Source organism: Echiichthys vipera (genome assembly GCF_963691815.1).
Source record: "Echiichthys vipera genome assembly, chromosome: 5".
Lineage (NCBI taxonomy): Eukaryota > Metazoa > Chordata > Actinopteri > Perciformes > Trachinidae > Echiichthys > Echiichthys vipera.
This window is the reverse complement of record NC_139830.1, coordinates 3,705,370-3,729,899: the sequence shown is the minus strand read 5'-3', so window position 1 is coordinate 3,729,899 and position 24,530 is coordinate 3,705,370. Positions and strand designations below refer to the sequence as shown.

The window sequence follows — 24,530 nt, the reverse complement described above, 5'->3', positions numbered from 1 at the left end:
CCAGCAGAAAAGGTTGAATGCAAATCAGGTGATTTTAACTGTTAAATGTTGTTGCACTTCATTTATAAGGGGCGGCAGTAGCTCAGTCCATAGGTGACTTGGCTGGGAACTGGAAGGTTGCTGGTTCGAGTGGTGGCTGGAGAGGTGCCAATTCATCTCCTGGGCACTGCCGAGGTGCTGTTGAGCAAGGCACCAAACCCCCAACTGCTCAGCGCGCCGGTCACTAGCAGCCCCCTCACTCTAACATCTCTCCACTGGTTGCATGTATAAAGGTCCTGTCTGTGTGTATTTCGGGCCTGTGTGCAAAATGAAAAAGTAGAGTGAAAATTGACAGACAGACCCAACTCTATTAAACCACCACAAAAAGATGCAAAATGACTAAAATTAGATGCAAAATCACCATAAAAAGATGCAAAATTACTAAAAATAGATGTAAAACCACCACAAAAAGATGCAAAATGACTAAAATTAGATGCAAAATCACCATAAAAAGATGCAAAATGACTAAAATTAGATGCAAAATCACCATAAAAAGATGCAAAATTACTAAAAATAGATGCAAAATCACCACAAAAAGATGCAAAATGACTAAAATTAGATGCAAAATCACCACAAAAAGATGCGGGACGAATAAAGGAATGCTTCTTCTAATATCTGTCATCTGTAAATAAAATGAGAGCAACACTCGTCCGAAATATTATTGTTATTATAAAATATTGGCATGGCAGCCATCATTTCTCTAGCCTGAGCCCATCCTGATCTCTGAGCTCCATTGTGTTTTACTCTCAGATCAGTCTGGTAACTTGTGGCAGAGAAGTTTGCCAAGCGACCGAACCAATCAGCGTTGGTTTAGAGGTGTTTTTAAGTGTGACGCAACGAGAAGCGACTATCCAGTGCAAACAACATGGAGGCTTCTCTTTTTTCTCTTGGATCCTTCTGTTGAATATGCACCGGGCTCCTGAAATTGGGCCTTTGATCCATAAATTCACGTTACACACACGGCAAATATCCTTTATCAACATGTTGTTTTCTTTGCCACGAGACTCTGTTAGTACGTCATACGCTTCGTTGAGCTTATTGGTTGATTTGACCCGTCTATCACCAGCATTAGTGGTGATAGACAGATGATTTATCCAATCAGCAACCGGTATTTCCACCCCTTCCCAAAAGATCTTCAACCGAGAGTTCCCAAGTGAATCTGCAGAGCAAATGTGAATTATGCGAATCAATCCATCTGGCGTAGACTTTTATTTTGAAAAAACGCTAGAATGCGACTCATAGACAACAATGCCTCCAGTAAAGTCATGGATTCAATTCAGTTTTATTTAAAGTGCCAAATCATAACAAAAGTTATCTCAGGACACTTTACAGAGTAGGTAAAGACCACAATCTATGACTTATTTATGATTTACAGAGACCCAACAATTCCCCCGTAGAGTACGGTGGCAACGAAAACCTTCACTATAACAGACAGGAACGTCAGACAGACCCAGCTCTGTTAAACCACCACAAAAAGATGCAAAATTACTAAAAATAGATGCAAAACAGTCACAAAAAGATGCAAAATGACTAAAATATAGATGCAAAACAATTACAAAGACATACAAACCACTAAGTATGGATGTAAAATGACCATAGAGACAAACAAAATGAGTCTAAAACAACTAAAAGTAGACTCTTTTGGGCGTCTGGTTCCTACATAGACAGAGTGGGGGCCCTCTTGCGTGTTAGTGCCCAGGGGCCCATTGGCTGGGTAAAGTAGGGGGCAGTACGCACCCTCAAAACCAGTATCAGGGTCACTGTTAGTAATGGAAATATTATTATAATAATATGTCGACATTTTACTTTGTCACCTGGTGTTTTCCTTTGCATCAATAAAAACATTAGCATAAATTAGTGCTTTAAAATCCACCCGCGTGCAGGTAAATGAAGCGTTTGCCGCTTATAAAACCACTTAATCGTCTCCTCGGCACTGCTCCTCAGGGACAGGCGGGGGCTTTAACGTTCCTGGCATCGCGTTGTGTTTGTTTTGTTTTTTTGTGGTATAATAAAAGAAGCCAAGTTTGTGCCCACTGTCTTTATCTGTAATAATTAACAGCATGTTCAAACACAAGAAAGTGCATGTTTATACTACGAGAGACCCCGAGACGATAGGTCAACAGAGGCTTGTTTGAACATGTCTCACACCATCATTGCGACAGTTGCGTGGAAAGAGAGCGTGTGGACTACGCATTCAAAGTTGCTTGGAGATTGGCTGCATTTGCTGTGCAGCTGATGCTTTTTTCCCAACAAAATCTGGGTGGAGAATCTACGTTTTAATCCCTGAACTGGGATGGACCGCCTTGAGATTTGGTATAAACATCCAACCCAGATTAAGAGTTGTACAAACGTTAATCCCCTGACCTTTCATAGTGACGTCGTCAGGTTAGAATCATTGTTTAACCAATGCTTTGGTCTGTTTGGGGATTCGAACTACCGAGCACAGTTTGACACAATGAGGGTCTGAAAGGGATCGTTCACTGCGTTTCTATCATTCAAATGTTCTGTGAATCTACTGTGACGCGTGACACAAAATAAACACGTTAAAAACCTGCGTGGACTCAGAAGAGAGCAGAAAAAGATCCAGTAGAATCCGTCTGAGTGGATCGGGTCAGTTGTACATGGTCATGCGGAGCCACTGGAACCAATCAGAGAACAGGAAACATTTACACAACTGTTGATGTGATATTATGTTATTTAGGAAAACAAAACGCTGCACAGACGTTCAACCGGACTGAAAGAGACGAGGATCAACAGCTGAATAAGAAGAGAAGACACTGAAGGTTTGTCTAGTCGGCATTTTTGGTTATTGTACGAAAGGGACGTAGGCCGTTATTATTTACTCTGGGCGTGTGACAGTGTTTAGAGGCGGATGTGCGCGGTGCATCTGGAGCGAACACACACGAGCCTGAAGACGGCAGAGAGGAGAGAGAGAGAGCAGAGGCTGCCAGTCAGAGACTAATCTGTTACATCTTATGCGTGCATGAGACCTGTAAGTCCTATTATTTATGTTGCTAGTTGAGCCGGTAGGCAAAGCTCTCGATCTACCGGTCAATCTTGGTTCCTACCCTCACCTGTGGTCATGAAAGCTGGGTCAGGACCCAAAGAACGAGGTCGCGGATACAAGCGGCCGAAATGTGTTTCCTCAGGAGGGGGTCTGGAGTCTCCCTTAGAGAGAGGGGGTGAAGTTCAGCATCCGTGAGGAATCATTTTGAGTGTTTTCTTAAATAAAAAAAGCTCTTAAATGATTATGTTCTGGTTTCTTTCCTTCTCTGTGACTTTAAAAGGAATCCGTTTTAGTTTTAGGACTAAACGAGACATTAGAGGAGGACGTTTTCTGGACCATCGCTCATCGATTAAAGGAGAAAAAGAGCGACAGATGAAGAGGAAGGAGTCGGTATTGTACAGATATAAATCCACGCTCATACCTGTTTGTAGCTGACAGTGATGCTTCCCATTCCCACCATGTCGAACGCTTGAAACTTGTCTGCAAACGAGGATAAACACAATAAACAGATGAGAAACATTTGGACTCTTATGGCAAATATTTCCATTTTGTGCTCCCGCCTGTAGATCAGGTGTGTAGAGTTTACCGTCAGGACGTCTGGCATTCGTTTTTAGGAGACTCAATTCATTTCTAGTTTCCCTCAATGTTAGTTTTGACTCCTAATTTTGATTAATATATATCAATCAATGTGTTTTAGTTCAAATGCATAAAAGTTTAAGATACTCTAGACAAGGGCATAGGTTTCTTATGTTTCACTTCCTGCATTTTAATAAATTAAGATATATCAGACAACACACTTGTAAACAATGTCACAAGGCACACACGTGGCAGTTCTAACCTGGATTTCTTAAATTAAGATTAGACAGGAGGTCTGAGATAAGACAACCATGAGTTAGGAACTGCTTCTGCAACATGAAGAGACGGTTTTTCAATCTCTGAAACTAAAGTTGAGACAGGACAAGAAGATAGGAGAGGCTTTCCTACGACAGCATATTAGGGCCAAGTATGGAAAACAAATTATTTATATATACAGTACAGAGCCTTACTGTATTATATTACACTATATTTTTATATTTGCAGGAAAGTACGACAGCATATGAGGGCCAATTATGAAAAAAAATAATTACGGACCCAGGGGAGGGGGCTAATTTTTCGAGAGAAAAGATGCAGATTTATGAGATTAAAAGTGGCGAAGAAGAAAGAGAAAATTCATCAGGAAGTGTAAAACAAAACTCTATTTTTCCGACTTTCAATCTCATAAATCTGCCACTTATTTCTTTTTTCTCTAAATATTCCCCCTCTCCCCCTGATGCATCATTATTATTTTTTGTCATACTTGGCCCTTATAAGCTGTTTGACTTTCCTGTATCCTTTTATGGATTAAAATATACAAACATGATGTCATATAAAACAGTAAAGCTCTCAGACATTTAAAAGACGTTGAAACCAGACGTTGAAATATTTCCCCAGCTGTTTAAAATACGTTTAAAAGTCTCCCCCGTCCACAGCCGTACATTTCTTAACTTTAGTCTGTGCGTCTGTCTGCTCCTCTGAATCTAAATCTACTGTAGGTAACACACTGACTCTGGATAAACACATCATACAACCACACTTCAACACATCAGAGCTAATCCCTTTAAGTGCTTTAAACATGTTACTGTCTCTATAGTTGGTGTCTATGTCCAGCTCCAGTCTCTCCCCAGCTCCCTCCCTTACGTATCATGGTCTCCAGCTTCATCAGCAGGTACAGGAAGCCGGGGTAAGTGATGGTCAAGTCCGGCTCCGTGTATCTCAGTCCAACCAGCTGCATTATCAAATCATCCACCATGATGCCTGGAGCAGACACACAAACTCAGAATGCATCACTTGGTATTCAAAGGGTGCAGTGCATTTGGGGGTTGACTTTCACCTTGGTTGGCGAGCAGGAGTCAGAGGGCATGTGCTTCTGATGCTGGGGGCGGGGCCAACTTTAAATGTTTACAAACCGCAACAGAGGAATCCTACTCACTGTGGCTTTAAGTGAAAGTACAAAGTGGTTGGGATATACTCCCAGTACGCATTATACAGAATGCGCCTTTTTATAATTTTTTTACAATTACTGATAAATTATCGTGTTCGTGACTTTAATGTTGTAGTTGAGTAAAAATGGAGATCATTTTAATAACTTTATAAACGGCTGCTGGGTCATAGGATCCCCAAGGGAGCCATAAAGTCTTTCATTATCTATTTGTTGATTATATATTGTATATTGTATATACCTACGCTTAACCACGATGTCTGTTGCACTCTGTCACACTTAGTTCATTGCTTGATTTATCTGATGTTAGCTTTGTTTTGATTTGATTTAAGTTTTTATGATTATTGTCACTCTGATCCTTTTCCACCTTTGTATTGAAACTGTTGTAAAATAATTTCCCTCGGGATAAATAAAGCTTCTTGAATCTTGAATCTTGAATATAAAAAGATGCAAAATGACTAAAAATAGACGAGAAAACACCACAAAAAGATGCAAAATGACTAAAAGTAGATGCAAAACCACCACAAAAAGATGCGAAATGAGTAAAAATAAACGCAAAACCGCTAAAAAAGATGCAAAACCATCATGAAAAGTTTCAAAATGACTAAAAATAGATGCAAAACCACCAAAAAAGAAGTCTTAATCCATAATCCATCCTTAGTCCATAATCTATTAGTTGATTATATTATATTAATCAACAGTAACGTAAAGCTGTCAAAATGAATGAAATTAAGTAAAAAAGGTGCAATGTCAAACTCAAGGAAAGTGCCTCAAAATTGCACTTAAGTAAAGTAAATGCTTACATTCCATCAGATTGACTAAAAGGTATTTTAATATGACAATAAAATCTGATTTATTAATTATCATTTATTGATAAATAATGTCTGTGAACACAGGAGTACATTACTAATGCCAACTTCGATGACTTGAGGAACATGGAAAGTTATTATTCCTATTATAATTTCATGATATATGTGACTATATTTATAACTTAATGTGATCAGATGTGAATGAACGATGTTCCGAAGCAGAGAAGAAGAGGGAGAGAGAGGTGGTTTGGCTCCCTCTGCTGGTGTCAGATACAAACCCAGACGTATCTGTTCCTTTATTTCTTTATGCACGTGTGTGTGTGTGTGTGTGTGTGTGTGTGGTCGGTCCTACCTGCTGCCTTCAGGGCCGGGGCCACCTCTTGATACTCCAGACGCTGTGTTTTGTTCTTGTCAAACACCAGGAAGATATCCTGAGGAGACATTCAACACAACTCACTGAGAAACTGCACAAACTGTCGTCCTAATGTTTATTTCTGCAAAACTCTCGTTCTTCTAAATTGAGCCTGAAGACTTTTCTGTTCGTCTTCTATGAAGTGAAATTATTACTGATTTCTTACACTGCGCTGCTACTTGCTCTTGTATTCCATCTTATTCTATTTGATCTTGTTTTGTTTCCTTTCTTCTTTAATTTAAATGCTCTTTCATGTTTTCTGTAAAGCACTTTGAACGGCCTTGTTGCAAACGAACTTGTAGCATCCTTCATTCTTTCTAAACTGCTTCAGACGTAGTGGCCTACGCGATGTGCTGCAGCGTCTGTGCTGCAGCGTCTGTGCTGCAGCGCCTGTGCTGCAGCGTCTGTGCTGCAGCGTCTGTGCTGATCCTGAAGCGACACAGTTCAACAGGTGTAAAACAAAACACAGTTTTCTGACTTTTAATCTCATAAATCTGCGACTTTCTTCTCGTGGATTTGCTACTTTTTCATCCCTGTCCCTAATTCGCCGCTGTACGATCTAAAGGACTTTAATTGTGTTTTTATTGTGTATCACTTTGTTTCTGAAAGGTGCTATTTAAATAAATATTATATTTGCACGTGACCGTGTTGTTCCACAGTGTTGTTCTCGCTCCTCACCGTCCACCTCCTGATCTTGTTCCACAGACTCTGGAACTCGGTCCAGTCGAGTCGAGCGATGCCTTGGCACTGAAGGAAACACCGAGGTCAAGGAAACGACGCGGACAAACAACAACATCTGAAACACTGAGCTATTGTCCCACAATGCAATGCACACAGAAACTACTGTATAACAGCTGCAACAAGTGCAAAGGTAGAGAGGAAGATCTTAGGAAACAAAGAGAAGAACAGAAGCATTTGTGCAGTTTGATTGTTGTTTCTGCTGCAGCCTTGAAATACGTTGTTTTCTTGTTACAAACTGCTGAAACAGTTTAATGATTAGTGTGAAGTGTGAACTGCAAACATGAAACAGAGGAGATTATAACTAACGCCTTGAAGACCATCCAGGAGTCAGCCAGTGTCGCTGAAAGGAGCAGTCGTCGGTTGTGGCTGAAGAGAAAGGAGAGCGTTTGGGCTGCCAGGTGGCCGCAGGGTGCCCCCAGTGTGACACACGCCCAGGTCTGATCCGCCTGTGGTGGGCCGGCCACGGAGGAGGGCGTCTTGTGAGAAAAGGCCAAAACGCCCTAAGAGACCGTGGTACACAACCAATGATGTGTTGGACTGGAGGCACCAGGCGGTCAATTCCCAAATCTCTCAATCCAACGCCACTCAGAGAACATCTCCATCATTATCACTGAGCTGAGCATCATGGGATAGTGACACCACGTCCTAGCAAAGAATCCAGCTGAGCACCTTGATTAATTGTAAATAACTGCAGAGACAGACTCTGACAATAACATGAAGTACATAATTAAGACCTGAAGTATAAGCTGCTGGATGTTTTTCCCAGTTTTTAGATTTAAGCACCGAGCTTAAAAGTCTCCCGCCTGACTCCTCTTAGTGATCCAGTTAGAGTTGTTATAATAAAAATATTGACTGTGAGTCGTTTGTTCTTACCGTAACTATTGTACAATAAGTGCCTGGATAGCTCAGTCGGTAGAGCATCAGACTTTTAATCTGAGGGTCCAGGGTTCAAGTCCCTGTTCAGGCGGCAGAAAGTTTATATGTTCCACTAAAACAACACTAACTGTTAACTCCTATAAAAATGATCGAAAGGAAAATGAAAGAGCCAGAGAATTTTAGTGTAAGAAGCTAGTGATTGTATGCACTCAAAGTTAAGTTTTAGCTGCTGAATTACTTTCCTGTTATTATCATTTTCTTTATGTATTTTAAATTTCATGTCACCTGAACAAGAACTTGAATCCTGGACCTTCATATTAAAAGCCTAGGACTGTACCGATTGAGCTAGGCAAGCTCTTCACACACCATGTGACAGTAAGAAGAAAAGATCACAGTGATAATTGTCTTCTCCATTCTCTAAAAAACCTTCATGAAAACTCTGCCATGGTAACAATATTGTTAAAAAGATTCTGACCTGGGGCGGCCGGTGGCAAAGTGGTTAGAGCAGTCGCCCCATGTAAAGAGCGTTGCTGCATGTCTCTCCCTCTCTCTCACCCCGTTTCCTGTCTGTCCTATCTATTACAAAAAGGCTTGAAAACTGCTAAGAAAATCCATCCATCCATCCATCCATCTTCAACCACTTGTCCCTGGCTAGGCCGCGGGGTGGCTGGAGCTGATCCCAGCTGACATCGTGCCTGAGGCGGGGTCCACCCTGGACAGGACGCCAGTCTATCACAGGACACATAGAGACGAACAGAGACAGACAACCATTCACACCTACGGGTGATTTAGAGTCATCAATGAACCGAACACCTGCACGTCTTTGGACTGTGGGAGGAAACCGGAGAACCCGGAGAAAACCCACGCAGACACGGGGAGAACATGCAAACTCAACACAGAAGGGCCCCAGCCGGGATTCAAACCAGCAACCCTCTTACTGTGAGCTGCATAACTTTAACTTGATCAATAAGAACACAGGTTTATGCACAGATCTTACTTCTGATCACATGCTTGTTCCAGGTCTAACAGATGGAGAATGACAAACACATTGAATACACATCATGTCAATAACATTACTCTCCAAGGATACATCCATGAGAACCACCAGACTCTTGCAGTGCTCCAGAGACAAGTACTTCTCACTGCCGGCCAACACTGAACACAACAAGTCCGATCATCGGTGGACATTTGAACACAACATGAACAGTTACCAAGAGAGAAGTTAAGAGTGTTTCCAGGGTTGTACACAGCTGGTTGGAGTGTGTATGTCGAGGCTGTGGTGGTCGGTAAACCCCACGACATACATGTACACAATGACAGGCTTAATCTTTATATGGCACTGTGATTATCAAGACAACAAGAGAGAGATAGAGAGAGAGAGAGAGAGAGAGAGAGAGAGAGAGAGAGAGAGAGAGCGAGCACTGACCTCCTCCCTGCATGGCCTCAGTCAGCAGGCTGTAGAGGTGCACTGGTTTGCAGAAGCCTTTCTGATGACACAAAGCAGGAAACAGTGAAACACACGACGTTAAGAGTCAGAGAAGAGGTTCTCTTCTTCTTCCAAAGCCTGTAGTTTAAAACCAGTAAACCTTTAAAACAGGCTGAAGTTCAGACTTCTCTGCAGACGTGAGTAAACCTCACCTTGTTGCAGTGCTTCAGGTACAGTTGCTTGGTGGCTTTAAGAGAAGGAAGAGCTTTCAGGTGAGGGAATGAGACCTGCAGGAAGAAGATAACAGGCACAGACTTGACTGTTTCAAACTCATGTCAGTCTGATTTAACTTAAAGGAAATTTGATTTCTCCTGTTTCTCTCTGAATTCGCAGGTTTGACTCTTTCCTCATGTTGCTGTGGTTCTTTATTTGGTTTGATGAAGCGTATGGACTGAGAAATACTATTCATGTTGTTACATCAGACTGCTGCTATTGTTACATGTATCGCTACTAGTGTCTGTCTTGAGTGACGTAAACTTCAAAGTAGGGAGTAATCTAAACTTTAGGAGAAACACCTTTACTGTTCTTTTTTCAGTTACAGGGAATTTAAAACTCATGACGCCTGAACAGGGACTTGAACCCTGGACCCTCAGATTAAAAGTCTGATGCTCTACCGACTGAGCTATCCAGGCTCTTCTTGTTATATTTCACATCAAGATCAAAGAAATCCAATGTGATATCACTGTCTTACATTCTTTAAGATCTGCCTCTTTGGAAAAACTCTCCTTTAATCACTTGCTGTGTCTTAATTACATACTAAACTGCACAAAAACAGTCTCTTTGCAATTCAGTCACCAACATATTTAAGCACACCATGACTTCAGCATGAACTCATACATATAAACTCATACAAACATAGACATTGATCTCTGACTGAGACTTGACTGAATTTAGTTTGAGCCCAGTCCGCTTCACTAGGTCAATATTTTATATTGTAATAAAATACTCATCTCCTACCTCTGATGCTAGCGAGATGTTTTGCGGTGGTGGTGGTGGTTTTTCAGATGGACTGAGAGAAAGAAGAGAAAACATGTCAATAATAACTTATTTATTTAGCCTGTATTGAGATACAAGCTCTCTTCTTCCGGGGAGTCATGGTCAAGACCTGGTCACCCCAGGTCACATGCAATACAAGTGTTGACCTGCTGCTGTGTGACCTTATTTATGACAACACGTTAGACGTTTTGAAATATTGCTTGGATAGTCTAATGGTGCCTGTTGTTTTTAATCTCACATTGCAGCGTTGCCCTGCTCCGTCAGCACCCGGAGGAGGAAGTCTCCCTGCTGGTTGGGCTCGGAGGTTGAAGGGATGATGATGTAGCGGCCTGGTGGAAGGGAGGCGCGGAGGACGGTCTCTGGGCGTGGGGAGTACTGGGGGCTGAAGCAGATCGGGCGGTGCGCACTCAAGTCCTCGGGCAACAGGTATGTATTCTTAGGATGGGCCTGGAGGGACAATACACTCCTCTGATACATGTACAGTTTACACACTTTCCATACAACCTCACTTCCTGTTTCATGCTCTACTAACTGAGTTCTGATAACCTTCCTCCTACATGTTCACTTATCTTCACTAACCACTTAAATTCATGTAAACTCAGCAATACAACAATGTAAAAATAACAAGAAGGATTATCAAAAGCATTCATTCTTAAGTAAAGCTGCAGTCGGCGATAAATTTTGAATGTTTACAACTCTCACGCCCCTCCCCCTCTACCACCGAGGTCCTCTACTCCCTCCCATCGAGTGCTCGTCAGTGCTTGTGCACCATTTTTTTGTGAACGCGCCCATCTCTTCTCTCATCGAAAAAACAGCGTGGAGTACATAGTAAATGGAGGTAGGCTAAGCAGGCCTAGCTTGAGGCGTGTGTATGTGATATTGTAACATTGGGAGGTGTGATCTGTGGTGTGTGCATGAACTGTGATGGACAGTCAACTCTCACACGGCCCTGCGCTGAGTGGACCAGAAGTACCGGGCGCGGCCCAACAAACAACAGGCTCTAGGTGCACATAGAGGCGCCTTTTACGTTGTTCTATCGGAGCATAGTCTTGGTTTCAGTGAATATGATCAAAAAATGTTGCCGTCTCCATCTTTAGGCAAAATGTCCTCCATGACTGATTCATTATTATCATCATTTATGATATTATTAGATTAATATGATACTGACTCATCAGTGTGTAAGCAGCATGTTACTGTTACTATGAACTATTTTATATATAGTTTAGTCCTGTGGTCCCAACTCAGAGGTCCGGCCCCTACAAGGGGACACCAGATAAATCAATAGAGTCTACTTAGTCACAATCTGCTGCTGCTGTGATTGTCGAATGTGACTAAATTAGTAATTAGATAACTGAATCAATTAATAACTGACATCATGTGTTTAAATGTGTGTGTGTGTACCATGTAGATATGCAGGGCTATCTTCAGATCAACACCCCGACGTCTCTGGTTTTTCTGCATCAGAGCCAAAATGAAGGAGCAGCTCGTCTCTGTGTCGCTGTCAGCCTTCGACAGGGTGAAGTAGAACTGAGGGTTCTGCCAGAAAATATCTGGAAACACACACGCACACACAAAAAGGCATACACACACGTGTGTTAGGCTGTGCGACCATAAAATCTGACATTAGAGTTACTGTTTTAACCAGTTATTCTCTGAGACCATATTCAAATTTACACAATCACCAACAATTACGTCATTCCAGTATATTTATGGTAACAGACTTTTAGACACCTTATAAAAGCAATGTCATTTTAAGTGTACACTATATTCAGAATATTTTCACAGCTTTACGTTGCCAGCAGACAGCCCTGTTTAAGTTTACACCTCCAGACCAGAGAAGAACACAGGAGATGCTGGTCTACCGCTGCCTCAATTTGTTAGTTTGTTTGTAAGTTTCGTTAGTTCCTAATTGATCCAAAGTGTATGCGGTCGACCGGCAACTCCCGTGTTCTGTGAAAATGTATGATACAAACAAGCTACCACACACAGAACAATTACAAACAGACATGTTTCCTCATGTATCATCTCGTGTCTTACCACTTCCAGCCGAGCCTCCTGCTGAGACAAACGGCACCCAGTTCCCATGATACATCTTGTAGCTCCACGGCAGCATGCCGGACCCTGGATGTCTGAGATTCTCAGTCAGGTGACACAACTCCATGGTCTCAAAGTTATGTCGGAAGTCTGACACCGACATCCTGATGGAGAGAGACACTGGTGATTCTAGACACGAGTTAAAGTATTTAAAAACATTCAGCCTGAGCTGTCGGCCCATGGAGCAAAGGTCAGCAATCTGCAACGAAGTTATAGTTTCAGCGTCCTGAACCTGACAGGTTTGTTTATTGGTTTGTTAGCTTGAGACTGTCAGTGTTTTCTCCCTGTACGTGTGTAAGTAAATATGTGCCATTGGATATTAAAATTAAAAAGCCATTGCATTTCTGGCACTGCATAGTTATGCATTGAAAATATGTATCTGTATGTTCCTACTCTAAATTTGCGAGTTGTTCGGATCTTTGGTAGAACAAAGTTTCCATAACCCCTCAAGTTGTAAGCTTTATCTCTTTTTTGAAAGAGTTTTTGCAGGTTAGTCGGCAATAATTTAACAAATACTTGTTAGTTTCTGATTCAAAGGGACGTTTAAAGTCAGAGTCAGTCAAACTGAACTCTGCCTCGAGCAGTAGACTATCGGTCTGGGGACCGGGGGAAGCGAGTCGGCAGATGAGGAAAAACTCCGTAGCCAGACACTTGCTGCTCTGGGAGCCCTTATACGTCTACTAACAGCAGCAGCTGTGCTCAGCCTCTCTCGTCAGATTCACAAACATCTTACCGATGATTTTCAAGCTGCATATCACATCTACTGTGCTGGATATGATTGTAGTATTGTTCATATTAGTGAGTGACTCAGAATAACCATCGACCATCACTAGCGGTATCTAGAAGCAATTGCTTTTCCTCGGTTCCTTGGATGTCATCATTTTATTTTCTGAACTGAATTTGGCCTGTTGAATTTTTTAACTTTAAATTTATAAATATTGAAAAAAAAGAGTCATATTCAGAGTCAAAACATTTATTTTTTAATGCCAAAATATATATACCGTAATTTCCGGACTATAAAGCGCACCTGACTATAAGCCGCATCAGCTAAATTTAGGGGAAAATACAGATTGCTCCATATAAAAGCCGCAACCGACTAAAAGCCGCAGGCGTTTTGATGTGTAATTACCGTAGTATATAGGGGTTCCTGCTACCACGGAGGGGATTGTCGGGACAGAGATGACCATTCAATCAAACTTTCACATCTTTGACATGGCGAACAGCATTCGTGCAGAGTACAAATAATACAACGGTGCAAAGTAATACAAAGTGCTCGCCTGTAACACGGCAGTAAAAGTGCAGTCCCGCGGCCGTTTACGTTATCAAAATAACCAGCCATTCATTGATGTCAAGGGTACGTGCAGCAGCTCTATTTCCTTCTTTGACAGCCAGATCGATTGCCTTTAACTTAAAAGCAGCATCATATGCACTTCTCCGTTTGTTTTCCATGTTGAGGGTGTTTGCATGAACACTTCCTTCGCGCAAACTGTCGCTGACGCTCTCCTACTCTTTGTTTTGCTCTCGTTACCTGGCGCCAGATGTCTGCCTCAGTCTCGCGCATCCTCGGTAGTGCGCGCCCCTGGTTACCGTAAGCCGTAGAAAAGCCGCACCGTTGTATAAACCGCAGGGACCAGAACGAGGGAAAAAGTAGCGGCTTATAGTCCGGAAATTACGGTATATATTTTTTCCCGATTACTCAATTAATCAATGGAATAATCGGTAGAATACTCAATTACAAAAAAATTTAATAGCTGCAGCCCTACTGCCTGCCTTTACTTTGTGTGTTGATGCAACTTCATGTATGAGTCGACTTGTTGAGGTTCTTGTTGTTGGCTCACATGTCAGAGTGTTTTGTTTGGTGTTTACAAAAGGTGGAAATCAGGAGTCAGCATCAGCGGCGAGGTACGTCACTGAGAACTCACCAGAACTCCCCGTCCTCCCGTCGGACTCTGCCCAGTCTTTTCTGCTCCTCGACGCTCACAGAGTTCCACTCCGGACTGCACACACACAGAGAGAGAGAGAGAGAGAGAGAGAGAGAGAGAGAGAGAGAGAGAGAGAGAGAGAGAGAGAGAGAGAGAGAGAGAAATAAAATAAAACGTGTTTTTCTGAATGTTACCACTGTGTCTGGAGACGGTGTTCGTGAAGAATGTCATCGATAATGATCTTGCAGTTTGACTCCTTCATGAATACATTTTCACTCCAAAGTTATGAAACAGATTGAAACTGATGTGTACCGACCCTTTCAGGTCGCTCCAGGGCCCCTCCCACTCTGTGTTGCCCCAGGGGTTGAGGAGTCGCACCAGATGCTCGGTGCCGCGTGCCGTCCTCACCTGGCAGAGAAAGAACCAGAAAGCAAAAGGGGGAGAGCGGTGTGAAGAACAGGTCCTGAGGGATGTCTGCAAGTCCTGCATTTAGTCTCACATTTTAGGATCTGTAGCCTCAGCGGAGACAGTTTTCAGGTCCTCTCTGAAGTGAACATCTGCATCTTTTACTGCAGCTTCACATGGACATTCACTAACATGCCCGAAGAATGCTGCTGCCAAGATTGTTTTTATTTATAAGAGTATAAAGAGTGTTTTTATGTGAAGCATACAAACTTGTGGATATTTTGCCCATAAAACCTCTGGCAGTGAGAGTGAATACACAAACACAGCTTTTTAAGAAGAGCAGTGGGATTCATAATAATGCAGCGTCTCTACGGTCTCTCCCTCCTCCCTACCTATCAAGGTATTGGCTGATACAGGTAGACTGACACACTGTGTGACCAATCAGAGCTACTTGAGAACAAACTTGAGAAAGGTTGGTTCACTGCGCTTTGTGTGCTGCTCATCTAACGGCTATTGTTGTAGAGTTTTAAACTTGTTCTCAGTACAAATAAAGGTATGTGTATTTACTGGCTTCCCATTCATTATCTATGTAAACAGCAGTGCGATGCATTCTGGGGGTGCAGCTGAGGCTACAATGCAAATCACGGGCCTCCAGCACGACTTACCGCCTCTCAAAACTCCTGAAAATCTTTTAAACAAACTGTTAATTATCTCAAATGAAGGAAAGTTCAGCAACTCTGCGGCTGATTTCTTGGCCAAAATGTGAACTGTGCAGAGAAACTGTGAACTTCTTTGTGTAATATAAGAGTTTCCAAATGTTTCCAAACCAGGCGCCATGTTGGCCCGGTTTGAAACCCGGGAGCAGGCGGCCCACGAGTGAAAGCTTTCATCTCATTTTCATTTAATTTTATAAAAGCAGTGTGTTCTTTGTTGATCAGTTTAAAGAGAAACTAGAAAAACTGCTCGGTTACACTGAGAAACACAGAGACTTCAATGGTGGAAACAGGCTGAATCAGCATTGTGTGAACTTGTTTATCAGGCGTTCATTTATATAGAAAAGTCCCACACTCTTTGTTTACCTTCTCCACTGCAGTCAGAGAGTATGCATGTTTGAACATGATCCCCAGGTGATTCCCTTTCCCAAAAGGACCCTGGAGGAGGAAAAGAACATCCACCCACAGTCAGGACAGAAGCAAAACCACAGCAGGTCCAGGAGATCAGGTCAGGTTCTCCTCCTCCGTCACCGTACCTGGAAGGTGGCGCAGTTGATGAGCGCTCCTTTAGCCAGGTAGTGTCTGAGGAAGGTGGGCAGGTCTCTGGGCAGTGAGGCGATATTTAAAACCTCAGTCACCCCGCCTGTCATATCCACCATGGCCTCGTGAGGATAGCCCATGTCCAGAGCCCTGTAGCCACCTTTCACCCTGGGACAAAAGCCACAGAGAGGACGGAAACATCAGACAGATTCCAGCGGGTAAATTACTGCACAATCCAGGTCTCGTTGAACATTTGAAGTAATCTTCTGCTCATTTGGTTTGTTTTTGTAATGTCGTTGAGATGCCCATGGGAAAAAGTGTCAAAGGTCATGGGGCTGTAATTTAACTCATGTTCTAAGTGAAGGGTAATCTTCGTCCGCACTTGCATCCAGATTTCACACACAAACAGGGACTCACTTGGCGTAGGCCTTCTCCAGCAGCGAGCTCCAGAACTCGTATCTTTCTGGGGAGCTGAGGAAAACCAGACTGTTGTGTTTAGTCGGCAACAAGTCGTCGATCCGCACCTCCTCCCACTGTCCGTACTGCCAGAACTACAGAGACAACGGGAGGAAAAGGTGTTATTTTTGCTTTTATCAGCTTTACAAAGGCCGATAAAAGTGTCTATCCATTAGGTCAGTTTCTTTCTTTCTTTTTTAAAATAAGAACCAAAACTAACTGAAAACACGTCTGATCAGGCATAAATCTCAAAGCTGTGTGGCTCATTGTTCACGTATACAAACTTCACCACCTCCGATTGTGCAGCTCAGAGCTGCTTCCCCAAGCTTCTCAGTAAGAAGCACACGCAGCCGTAACCAGAAAAGGGGTATGGAAACATGACTTATGCCTATCCGTGCTGCGCAGACAAAAGTACGTTAGGCAGCGTTCAGGTATTTACCCTGAAGGTGAAGCAGCCATTGTATCCGTCTTGGAAGCTCTGTCCTGGAGGCACGACCTTGTTGAGCAGTGAGGGATGCACAGAGAGAGACGCAATAGCAGAAAGCAACCAGCAGTCATCTGAGGATGGGAGGTTTGAGAAGCAGCTCAAGTTAACAGCTGTTTGATACACACACCGTATTAAAGTGCTACTTGATAACAGTGTTGAAATTCTGTATGTGGTGCGATACTCCAAATTGAAAGTTGCTTAATGTGTTATATGTTTTTCTGTTTCCCCTGTAAATACGAAAACTACACAGAAACAATCCTCAAAGCAATTTCAGTCAAAAGCAACTGGACTTGGTTAGTTGTCTAGGAAGACGTTTCACCTCTCATCCAAGAGGCTTCATCAGTTCATGTACGCATCTGACCAGGCTGGGACTGGACCAGGACCAGGACCAGGACCAGGACCAGGACCAGGCTGGGACTGGACCAGGACCAGGACCAAGCTGGGACTGGTCCAACTAACTGGTGTGGAGATCCAGGTATTTAACCTTTCACAAAGCCGGTGATGTCACTGGAACCCTTCATGCTCCAAGTGCCAACGACCGTCGTTAGAGTGGCAGTCATTGGTGGGAAGTTGGTTTCGACTTCGTTAGTGCTCTATTGAGTCTGAACGACAGTCGTTGGAGTCACAGGAGGACGTTTGTGAACAGTTGTTCTTTGAGAGGTTAAATACCTGGATCTCACACCAGCTAGTTGGACCAGTCCCAGCCTGGTCCTGGTTCTGGTCCAGTCCCAGCCTGGTCAGATGCGTACATGAACTGATGAAGCCTCTTAGATGAGAGGTGAAACGTCTTCCTAGACAAATAACCAGTCCAGTTGCTTTTGACTGAAATTGCTTTGAGGATAACGACGACCTGGACACATGAGAACATTCACAGGCTTATTACACAGAAACAACAAAAACGTATCCTGGATTTATTTGTAATTTCTATAAAGTTAAAACAACAGCAGCAGTCTACTTACTGAGTCTTCCCTGGCGGACGTCGAGGCGCGTAGCTCCATTTACAATGAACTGAGGTGAGCGACAGATCTCCTGGGAGCAGCAGGGACGTTGATGATTGGTCGACCGAAAGGAGGAGAAAAAAGAGAAATTGAGAAAAGGTGGGGAGGGAAACGGTCAAATAATGGCAAATAAAACAGGATTCAGCACATCTGCTGCTGACAGACCATGACCATGATAATCTCATGGAAGTAGAAAAGCATTATAACTTTTAATAAATGATGTATAAGCTATTACAGCTGTTGTAGAAGACTACGTTAATTACAGAATAGATTCCCTACCAAAGGTTCCTGTACCACAGGGGGTACTTCTGCTGTTCCCAGGGGTTACGGAGAAAGAGCACATTTTCGTGTCACCTAAGCGAGCCGGTATCGACCTTTTCTAAACATTGGAAATGTGACAAAGTCTGAGTCCTGTTGCAGTGAATGTGAGTGTCTTGTCTTGTCCTGATGTCTTTATTATGTTTTTTTTATCCTCAATTGTATTTTATGTCTTTCCATGTGCGAGACATTTGTGATACAATTTAATAAATCAAATCAAATCAGCTGAATTCGGCTGATAGGCATTGGCTGAGCTACTAATCCTGTTTTTTATTTATTTATATGTACTGACCTACCCTTATAAAGCATGTATTCTGGCTGAGATACGTTAATTATCGCATATGTTAATGAAAGTTCACTTTGACGAGCCAATGGAGTCTTGCCCATATCTGCGTGTCCTTATTTAAGCCTCGGTGAGGTGATGTGTATAACAGGTTAACCATAACAACGTCCTCAGTGTCCCATAATCTCGGGGACACGCCACCCAGACAGCGCTGAAGCTTTCAGCACCTTGGAGAGCAGCTTTCGTTTCGCTCCGTCGGGGGCTGATCGTGAATGGGTCTCGCATAAATTCAATGACATCCCTGCAAATGTCACAGTCATCAAATCTGGCAGAGAAATGTTTGATGGGTTTCTTCATAATTCTCTTTGAAGTAAATGGTTTGGTATGTGTGGTGAGAACCCAGACAACCTGAAGGGATGAACGTGTTGCTCTCTTGTTGGCACGGGAATATCCAGCTGTCAAGGTGGCAGTTGTTCTGAGACAGGCTTCTGACAGCTGAGGGTGGGGCTCTTTGAAAGGTGCACGGCTTATGTAGGTATGTTTGTATCTTAGGTGACGCCTAAGATTGAATTCTGTTGCAACAGAGATTGTTTGATTGCCAACCAGGCTTACTGGTTTGGCATAACTGAAAGTTGGCAAGGAGAATGCGTCCTTATCAGTCCATTATTCAATAAAGCTGCAGTTTTCCATGTCAACTTTCTCCCTTCAGGCTCTTCAAGGGCGACATTTTTACCTGACAAAGGTCATTTCTTCCTGCAGCATTTCTCCACCATCAATACATAATAAAGGCAACGTCAATCTGGAGTCGCATCTTTAACATAAAAAAGAATCGGCTTACTGAATTCCCCTATTACTGAATTCCCCTATTTGAAAGTCCGGCCCCGACAGTGTGGTGCTTGGACAAACATCGTTGATGACCCCTGAGTTATAGGCTACAACTGCCGTCTGCAAAGTAACTAATAACAGTAGCTGACAGATATATGTAGAGCAGTAATTCCCAACCAGGAGTACTTCTGCTGTTGCCAGAGAGCAGATATCCGCTCTAACATCTGAACACATTCGTTTAAAGAAGTAACTAAATGTAATGAATAAATGGTGGAAATAAATAGTGAAAAGTACCGCATGCACAGGTGAAATGGTTGATTAACAGTACAGATGAAACAGTTTCAATAATTAGCTAAACCAGTACCAGTAGTTGTATCATTCATTAGGCCAATATGACCCAAACATTTTTTTTACTGATACAGATCATTTTGTATCTTGATAACGATATATACTAGGATAGAGAACAATTTCTTTTTTTTGCAGTTGTTCAAGCATTTATTATATAGGACAGACAGGAAACGGGGTGAGAGACAGAGAGGGGGAGACATGCAGCAAAGGGCCGAAGGTCAGAGTCGAACCTGCGGCCGCTGCCTCTTTACATGGGGCGACTGCTCTAACCACTGTGCCACCTGCCGCCCCTTTCCACATCTTCTTAAACTGAATCAGACTTGTACATTGCCTCAACTCCAAACTCATATTGTCTTACCCCCTGGATTGAAATACAAAGTTATAAGTGTCATTATGTAAAAACAAATTGTTATATAAATCAAAATAAAGCCCTTGATGAGCTCTCTCTGCAGCCAAAAGGCTAAATGTGAATTCTAAACCAATCCAGAGTTATTAACCAAAAGACTTGACCCTGAACACTCGCTCAATCCCAGTCAGAAGTACAACATCAGTGGAGTAGAATTACTAAACAGCAAAAAATGAAAATGCAAATACTGCAAAATGATGCGTTGGTGCAATAGCCTCTCTTTGCTACCTGCTAATGCATCAACACATCTCCTAGTTGCAAATGAGTAGCCTCAGGGGAAATGTACATTTTTGCTGATAATTTAAAGGTATTAATTTAACCTTTAATGCTCAGCAGCGGGGGAGCTCCCCTGTATAAGGTTTCCATCTTTGCTTTACCTTTGGTCGTTTCCACTCGATATCGGGCTCCATCTCCAGCTCCCCCAGGGGGAAGTGACGGTCCTCGAAGAGTCCGTCTCGGCCGATGGCGTTCACGTCCCGGTTGTCCATCGCAGGCATGTCCCTGGCTCTGAGGTCCGACAGCCATCTGCTGGACTGAGAGCCGAGCAGCTCATCAGAGTGGACCGAGTCCACATCATCCTCAGACGACAAACTCGTCGTCTTTTTCATGTTACAAATCTGATGTGTGCTCTCATCAGTACTCTGAACTGAGTGAGCCTCGTGCCTTTCACCTGTTAAGAACATGACAATCACACAGAAGCCACGCCCTGTGGGAGGTACACGGATGCTCACCTGAGAGGAAGGTGAAGGTGTGTGGGTGGAGCTGCAGCGTACAGGGTTTTACCAGTCTGTCAGCTACACACTTTTTACAATTCTAAACACATTCTGTACAATAAAACTTTAAATTTACACAAATTTGTAATGCCAATAAACATCAAAGGTTTCATTGTATTGTCAAGTTCATATCAGATACTTAAACAAGCTTTACAACCCTAAATGATGGGGTTGGAGGTGACTTGGCGCCCTTATCTTTAAGAGTATTTTGCTGTTTTTTGGCTGCACTAGCAACAAATGTGCAAGAACTTTTTTGGGAAGTGTGGTGTTTATTCATCAACATGATAAATGACTTCTTTCACAGATATTACCAAGTGCACTGTCTGTTATTTATGGACGGTTTCCTGGTGATGTCGAACCACTAGATGGCATTCTTGGTTTAAAGAAAAGGCTGAAGAACTGGTCAGGAAGTAGAATAATGATATATATATTGTTTAAAAACAAGGTTTTAATGAGATAGAATAATAGTCAACAGTTTAACCCATAAGGAGGCAGTAACTTAATAACTTAAGTAAAAGTAAAAATGTGTTCTCACGTCACTGAAGATGCTCCAAAAGTTGTTTCAGTCGAGCCACTTCAGCTAAACCAACATCTGTTACATTAACAGGGTTTTGTTTACCATTAATTATCCAAGTAGGGCAGGATTGTAGTTGAACCTGGGCTGGCTCCTCTGTCCCAAGATCAACAGCAGTGACAGTCGGGGCTCGGAGCTGGAGGAGGCCGTTGTCGTGGACCCACCCTGACCGGACTCGCTGTTGGAGGTCACCGCCGCTGAAGTGAGGTCTTCTGCGGATAGTGGTGGAGCTGACTCGCTCTTTAACCCTCCTGTTCCCCTCAAATTTTACTAACACCATTTATTCTCTGGGTCAATTTGACCGCAGCAATTTAAACATCTCGAAAATTATCATAATCAATTTGTTACTTAAGTGAAGTCGGGTACTTTATGTATTTATTTAACAAAATGAAATATATTACTGATCTAAAATTGCATGGAGGGATTTTTGTTTGTGTGTTTTAAAGTAAGTCTGTTATTTTAAGTACTATTTTGTGTTATTTGTAATATCTGGAATGAAAGTAACAGCCGTTATCAAGGACAGTAGCGTTTGAATTTGAACTCAGGAAAAACAATTTCACACATTTCTAAATATTTGAATTATAAAATAGATAATAACAAAAATGATTAAATCATCCAAATTATCAAATTGACCCAAAGGAACACCGATGAGACAAGTACATGTACGATAAGAACAATAAAAATATATATAATCATGCCAATTTTAGGCTTTTTAAGAGTTGTCCCGATAAAATGAGGAAAAGTCATAAATATAAAGCAAAAAAAACAAAGAAAGACGTCATTATTTAGAGATGTTAAACATTAAATGGGGTCAAATTGACCCTTAGGATAACAAAAGGGTTAAGTTATATTTGCCTATAGTGGGCCTCTACCGTATTTTGTATTTTTATTACAAAATAAATTAAATTAAATAATTTTCTGGTATCCATCTCTCCTTCAAGTTTGTTTACAGTTAAGCTAACATTAAGCTAACGTATGCTAGCTTGGGTTTTCCCGCCTTTTTTCCTTCCGTTACTGCGGTGCAACAAAAACGTTCATTTATCTGAAATAATGAATTAAAATTAAAAAGTGAGATACCAGATATAATGTTAAAGGATAATTTACCACTCTGGCGTGTATTTCCAATCCAAAGAGGCCCATTTTGCAGGTTTACGGAGTGGAAGTCGGCTAAAATTTACTGCGCAGTTTAGATCACCGAAGAAGAAAATAGTCTTCTTCTTCTTCGTCGTCTTTATTTAGGCAGACTAGTCGCAGCTATGACGTACTGTTGCCCCCACTATTTGTTATTAAGAACTACATCAAATCATTGTTTACAATCCTGTTTTGCGAAGTTAACCCGACAATTTCTTTGTTTTAACCCAAGAATCACGGCAGTGAAGTTAGTTTGAAGTTGGGTATCCGACGGTGGTTCACGCAGGTTCCAGCCTAGACTTCCCGGAGGTTACCCGGGTGTCGGCAGCAGGAGAACGGCCCCAGGGCCTCGCGTTAAACCGCTGATTTAGGGACCGTCCTTAAATTACTTCCCATAAATATATAAATACTAAATGACCCCCTTTTTGTTAATGGAATAAATATTAAATGTCTTAAATGTTCTAATAAACATATAAGGAACTACTTTTACAGCAAAAGGAAAATCACTACAAGGGGAAAATTTCTTATTTTCTTAATATTCAGTGGGATAAATATACAGATTACATCTCTCATCTCTCATCTTCATCCGCTAATCCGGGGTCGGGTCGCGGGGGCAGCAGCTTTAGCAGGGGACCCCAAACTTCCCTTTCCCGGGCCACATTAACCAGCTCTAACTAGGGGATCCCGAGGCGTTCCCAGGCCAGTGTGGAGATCTAATCTCTCCACCTGGTCCTGGGTCTTCCCCGAGGCCTCCTCCCAGCTGGACGTGCTGGAACACCTCCCTAGGGAGGCAACCAGGGGGCATCCTTACTAGATGCCCTAACCAACTGAAATCATCTGTCGGTGTTGTCTAGAGTGTTATTCGAGATATGAGAAGTCTTTATGAGGCGTGACCTGTCAGGTGAGATGGAAATCTCAGGCCTGTCATGTTTAATACGTTTTCTATCAAACTAATAATCTCGTTATCATGTGAAAACAGAGGAAGTAAAATGTATATAATGTGTGGCTTTTAGGGCTTCCGTAAATCTTGAGACACAAGGAAAAACATTATATTTTTAAAACACCGGACTGATTACAGTATTGTAATGGTGTAGAACAGGGGTGTCAAACTCAGGCCCGTGGGCCAAATCTGGCCCGCAGTGTAATTATATTTGGCCCCCAAGATCATATCAAGGTTCTCTGAGAGCTGGCCCGCGAGTATAAAGCACATACACGTCTACTTTACTGTTGACAAACATGAGCATCCATGCTACCAGTCTCTGCAGACACACTTAATCCACCCCTCCCCAAAAACGACCCAAAGAAAGATGGAGGACAGGAGCTTTCAGCAGTGGTGGGAGGCAGATGATCTGTGTCTGAAGGTATAGAGCTGTTTGTCACCGTTGCTGTAACCAAAGAATCAAACAGAAGAAACACCACGACAAGAACAAGGACCTGCGCTGGAAAGGAAACATGCACATTTGCAGTCTTTTTTTTTTTTTAAAGTAAAGAAAGATGAAAACACCACAAAAAAGTGGTGAAACGACTAAAAACAGACGCAAAACACCACAAAAATGTGACAAAATTACTAAAAACACTAAAAAAATGTGACAAAATTATTAAAAACAGACCAAAAACACCACAAAAACATGACAAAATGACTAAAAACAGACGCAAAACACCACAAAAACGTGACAAAATGACTAAAAACAGACGCAAAACACCACAAAAACGTGATAAAATGACTAAAAAGCTGGAGTTTGACGCCGCTGCTGTAGAATAACAGTCTGTTAACAGCAGAGGGAGGCAGTAATGCAGTTTATGTGACGCCATTGCCAACTTCCGTCAAATCTTACAGAAGAAGAACTGTTTCCGGTCCGCCTGTGCGTCGCTCT

General features: G+C 42.4%; 1 protein-coding gene across 1 annotated transcript; it reads right to left on the bottom strand.

Moving 5' to 3' along the window:
* Positions 1-1,505: 1,505 nt before the first annotated feature.
* LOC310947635 (calpain-9-like) lies at positions 1,506-20,745 on the bottom strand. Its single transcript, XM_083914512.1, has 20 exons — positions 20,556-20,745; positions 17,960-18,029; positions 16,953-17,071; positions 16,475-16,608; positions 16,054-16,225; positions 15,884-15,955; positions 14,716-14,807; positions 14,400-14,474; positions 12,421-12,581; positions 11,785-11,933; positions 10,622-10,830; positions 10,345-10,396; positions 9,540-9,614; positions 9,328-9,388; positions 8,992-9,056; positions 6,963-7,031; positions 6,225-6,303; positions 4,763-4,879; positions 3,468-3,526; positions 1,506-2,677 (listed from the first exon to the last, which is right to left on the bottom strand). Exons 1-20 carry the CDS (start codon positions 20,673-20,675, stop codon positions 2,651-2,653), a joined length of 1,977 nt encoding a protein of 658 aa, XP_083770638.1. The 5' UTR covers positions 20,676-20,745; the 3' UTR covers positions 1,506-2,650.
* Positions 20,746-24,530: the final 3,785 nt, after the last annotated feature.

What these genes read in the sequence shown, in the direction of transcription:
- LOC310947635 (XM_083914512.1), bottom strand. Translation starts at nt 20,675, where the DNA reads ATGCCTGCGATGGACAACCGGGACGTGAACGCCATCGGCCGAGACGGA. An exon ending in TAGCCCTGCATATCTACATG is followed by an intron (nt 10,831 to 11,784) that starts GTACACACACAC and finishes TTGTCCCTCCAG; the next exon opens with GCCCATCCTAAGAATACATA. An exon ending in GTCTGGTGGTTCTCATGGAT is followed by an intron (nt 7,032 to 8,991) that starts GTATCCTTGGAG and finishes TGTTTCCTTCAG; the next exon opens with TGCCAAGGCATCGCTCGACT.